This window comes from Micropterus dolomieu, linkage group LG09, assembly GCF_021292245.1.
Source record: "Micropterus dolomieu isolate WLL.071019.BEF.003 ecotype Adirondacks linkage group LG09, ASM2129224v1, whole genome shotgun sequence".
NCBI lineage: Eukaryota > Metazoa > Chordata > Actinopteri > Centrarchiformes > Centrarchidae > Micropterus > Micropterus dolomieu.
The window spans coordinates 49,870-53,776 of NC_060158.1; the positions used below are offsets into that span (position 1 = coordinate 49,870).

At 36.5% G+C, this 3,907-nt stretch overlaps 1 gene segment (V, D, J or C); it reads left to right on the forward strand.

Annotated features, from left to right (window-relative positions):
- The window catches only part of LOC123976150, a 147,472-nt gene that overhangs the window by 980 nt on the left and 142,585 nt on the right, over positions 1 to 3,907 (forward strand). The window contains 1 exon segment of the C gene segment in view: positions 1,791 to 1,915. Within this exon segment, the coding sequence occupies positions 1,791 to 1,915 (125 nt within the window).

The window sequence follows — 3,907 nt, forward strand, 5'->3', positions numbered from 1 at the left end:
ACAATCTGTTTGGCTTGTACTGAAGCTACATCCATAAAGCCAGTCAGCAGGGAATCTTTCTCTTTGAGTTCCTCTGAAAGTCGTCGGATATCTTCCATAAGGTCAGCAATCTTCTTGTTCGCTTTCTTAAGGAGTGAGCAGTCCTCATGGGGCAGAGTTATCTCGGCTATCATAGTCACCGGAGGTTTGTTGTGGTCAGTAGCGTTGATCGCGTTTTTACGGTCATCTAGCTTAAAATCCATGTCGGATGACTAAAATCCTTAACCCACGTAAAACTTAAATAAAGTTAAGTTAAATAAAAAGGATATAAAAAATGTAACGGAAAAAAAGAGTGGATTAAAACTGGATAAGAGTCCGGTTTAAGATGGAGCTTCCGACAGGTGGCTACAGACGCCAACGCATGCGCAGAGTGCAGATTACGTCAGCAATTACGTCAGAGATCTTGTGACAAGATGATGCAAGCACCTGTCACCAAATGAACAAAGCCTGTGGGCATGCACATCTTTATCTCACCTCATGGTTGTTCTATCCCGGACGAGCCCCCATTTGTTACGTCCCACCCTTTGGTGGCAACATGGGACGAACAACATCCCAACACTGACCCAAACTCAACACAAATAAACACCTTTAAAACAACCAAATCAAGTGAATTTATTAATATTAACTAGACAATAAATTAAGAACACCAAAAACACAATACAAAAATGCCCCAGCTGGGAAGCAGCAAGGCTAGCAGTACCAAATCAAGAAGGGTCCCCTCCTGACACTTGCACAGCAGCTTTTAAAGCCCGCCTTCAAAGCCCAGGTGGACCTTATTCGGTAATTAGCTGGAGCACTCCCAGAACAGAACTGAAAGACAGAAAACATGGACACAGCACAGGGAAATACATACAGCCGTAACACTCCTTTAATAACCCAAATTCCATATTTATTCAGTTTTATTTTATAACAGTAGACATTACTGCAATATTTCAGCTGATTATTCGAATTTAATATAATTGTAGTGATTCTTGAATGTGTCACATCATGTCCAGACTAAAATCTTCTTCAGTGAAAAAAATCTTCACTGGAATTTAAATTTAACACAGTTTTAAGATATCATGTTTTCTAAAAGGTTTTTTCTCTGAAAAAGCCCATGTAGTGGACTGATCATTTTTCAAAGGTTTTCATATCGTTCTGAAGGGTACTCACTTTTTCATGGACATAACAAATTATTTTTTAATACATTACTGTATTAACAGTAATGTATTAAAAAATAATCAAACTTACTAATACACAGAACTATCTGTGTATTAGTAAGTTTGATTTTTTTGATACATAACTCAGTAGTCAAGTAGTAGTAGTCAGCACATTTTGAATGAACAAATCAAACAGACACCTTCAAGATCTTTTCTGTTTTGGACCAGAAATCTTAAAGTGAACAGAACATTAAAAAAAATACTCCTGAAATGTTTCATTTTAGATACTATTTAGATAGATTTTTTTTTTTTTAACATCATCATCATCATTTAACATTGTTTGTAGTTTGTTGATTAAACATGAATAAATCAGAGGAACAAAATGTCAGTTTAAACTTTTTATCTTTAGTACTGAAACCTGTCTGTTCTCATGGTTCAGCAGTCTAGCCTGTCTGTTACCATGGTTACTGAGCTCAGAGAGGGAAGTAAAGCTTATTTTCGATACGTCTCAACATCTGTCAATCTTCAACTACTATTATTGATCAGTAAAGCACAGACAAAAACAATCATCCAAATTCAGTTTCTCAAAAAGGTCTCTCTCTCTCTCTGCAGTGGGTCGAGTCGTCCCCACCCTGACGGTGCTGCCCCCCTCCAGTGAGGAGCTGCAGCAGGGGAAGGCCACGCTCATGTGCCTGGCCAACAAGGGCTTCCCCTCAGACTGGAGTCTGGCCTGGAAGGTGGACGGCAGCAGCAGCAGCTGGGAGGAGAGCAGGAGCCCCGGGGTGCTGGAGAAGGACGGCCGCTACAGCTGGAGCAGCACCCTGAGGCTCCCTGCAGACCAGTGGAGGAAGGTGGGCTCTGTGACCTGTGAGGCCACCCAGGGCTCCCAGGCTCTGGTCTCAGAGACACTGAGGAGAGACCAGTGTTCCCAGTCCTGATCTGACTCACTGGGACTCTGTTACTGGTTTTACTCTGCTACTGCTCTCAGTCTGCTGTCTGTAACTCTGTCTCTCTTTTTTCTGTCATTATTAACATTATTCAACTTTAATTAGTGAAGTTGTTAACACTGTAAGAAAATAAAAAAGTTATTTCAAATTAAGCAGTATTCCAAGAATTCCTTTATGCCAAAAAATATGTATATTTCTTCATGTTATAAGTGCAGTATTGTATTTGATGTCAGAAGAAGACTTATTCATTACTGGTGATGGTTTTATTAATACATTCTGGGATTGCATCATTTATTTTCACTCAGCCAGAAACTCCTTGAGTCTCACCTTACAATGTCTCTGTTTAGCAGAACTATCTTAATGCAATACTAAATAATAAACAAGGTGTGAATGAAAAGTGAAAGAGAGTGTTTTCATGAAATCCTTTAAGTTAATAATTATCTACATTACTCAATACAGCTTTAAGGTTTAAACATAGAATACAGAGTAATGTCAACATGAGATTGTTCTTATCTCAGATTATTACACCAAAGATTTTATGTCAGTGTCGCACATATGTGTTTAAGATCACCACTAATCAGTTATTGTTTACATCTTGATTTAATGTTTTTAAATGTGCTGGTCAGTAGTTTTCAGGAATCAACATTTTCTAATATGTCATTATATCTTAAATTTTATTATCTGCAGACAAAATACTGTTTCATCAGCTAAAAACAAATGTGGGTTTTGTTTAGTTATATTTTAAGTGTTCTAACATGGCTTCACCATATTTCCTATTTCGTCAGTGTTTTATTTGCATGAAGAAAATATTCTCAATCCTGTCAATACATCCACAAAAGTTTCAACAAAAATAATTTCAGGCTTTAAAATAAGGAGACTCATCAGTAAAAACAATATCAAAATATAAAAGTGACTTCGCAAAATATAAAAGTGATTTCACATTTTAGAAAATCCATATGTAGGTGCATTGAATTTAAATAACACACTCACCTAAAACAAAGGAAAACTTACAAAATGACATTTCTTATTATCGTAACCTCTCAGTGTGTTTCAATAAAATGTAACTTTAGAACTTTTAACTGCGTATATTTTATTTTAATTAGTACTGTTGTGTTTTTATTTTGAAGTCTCCCATTTGTATATGAATGTTGAATTACTTGGAAAATAACATTTCAGGACACTGAGAAACATATGTCATTATTTTAATAAATCTTTAAATAATTTTGTGTGAATATTTCAAAAACTTCTGTCTTTTTTTAAAATAATTGACTTTGGATATTCTGTTTTAACACCTCTTTTCAAAAAACTATCAACAAACTACTACTTGCTTCTGAATATTCTGTATTTCCATGATTTTGTTACACTTTTGTTGTGCTGTTATTTCTTTTATACTGTTTTAATATTGAAACATCTAGTGTTTTCATTTCCAAACTTTCCAAGGAAGGCAGTAATAAACTCCTACATCTTCAGTCTGGACTCCTCTGATGGTCAAAGTGAAGTCAGTTCCAGACTGACTCCCACTGAAACGATCTGAAACTCCAGACTGACCGTTTGTAGCATGATAAATCAAGAGTTTAGGAGCTTCTCCAGGTTTCTGAAGGTACCATAACTAACACTTGTACTGGCTTTACATCTGAGAGAGACAGTCTGTCCTGGAACAACAGACTGAGATCCAGGAGACTGAGTCAGGATGATTTCTCCTGATGAATCTGGAAAACATGAAAAAGAGGAGAAGGGTTATTGAGACAAATCCAGTTTGGAGAAAGATGATCAACATCCAAA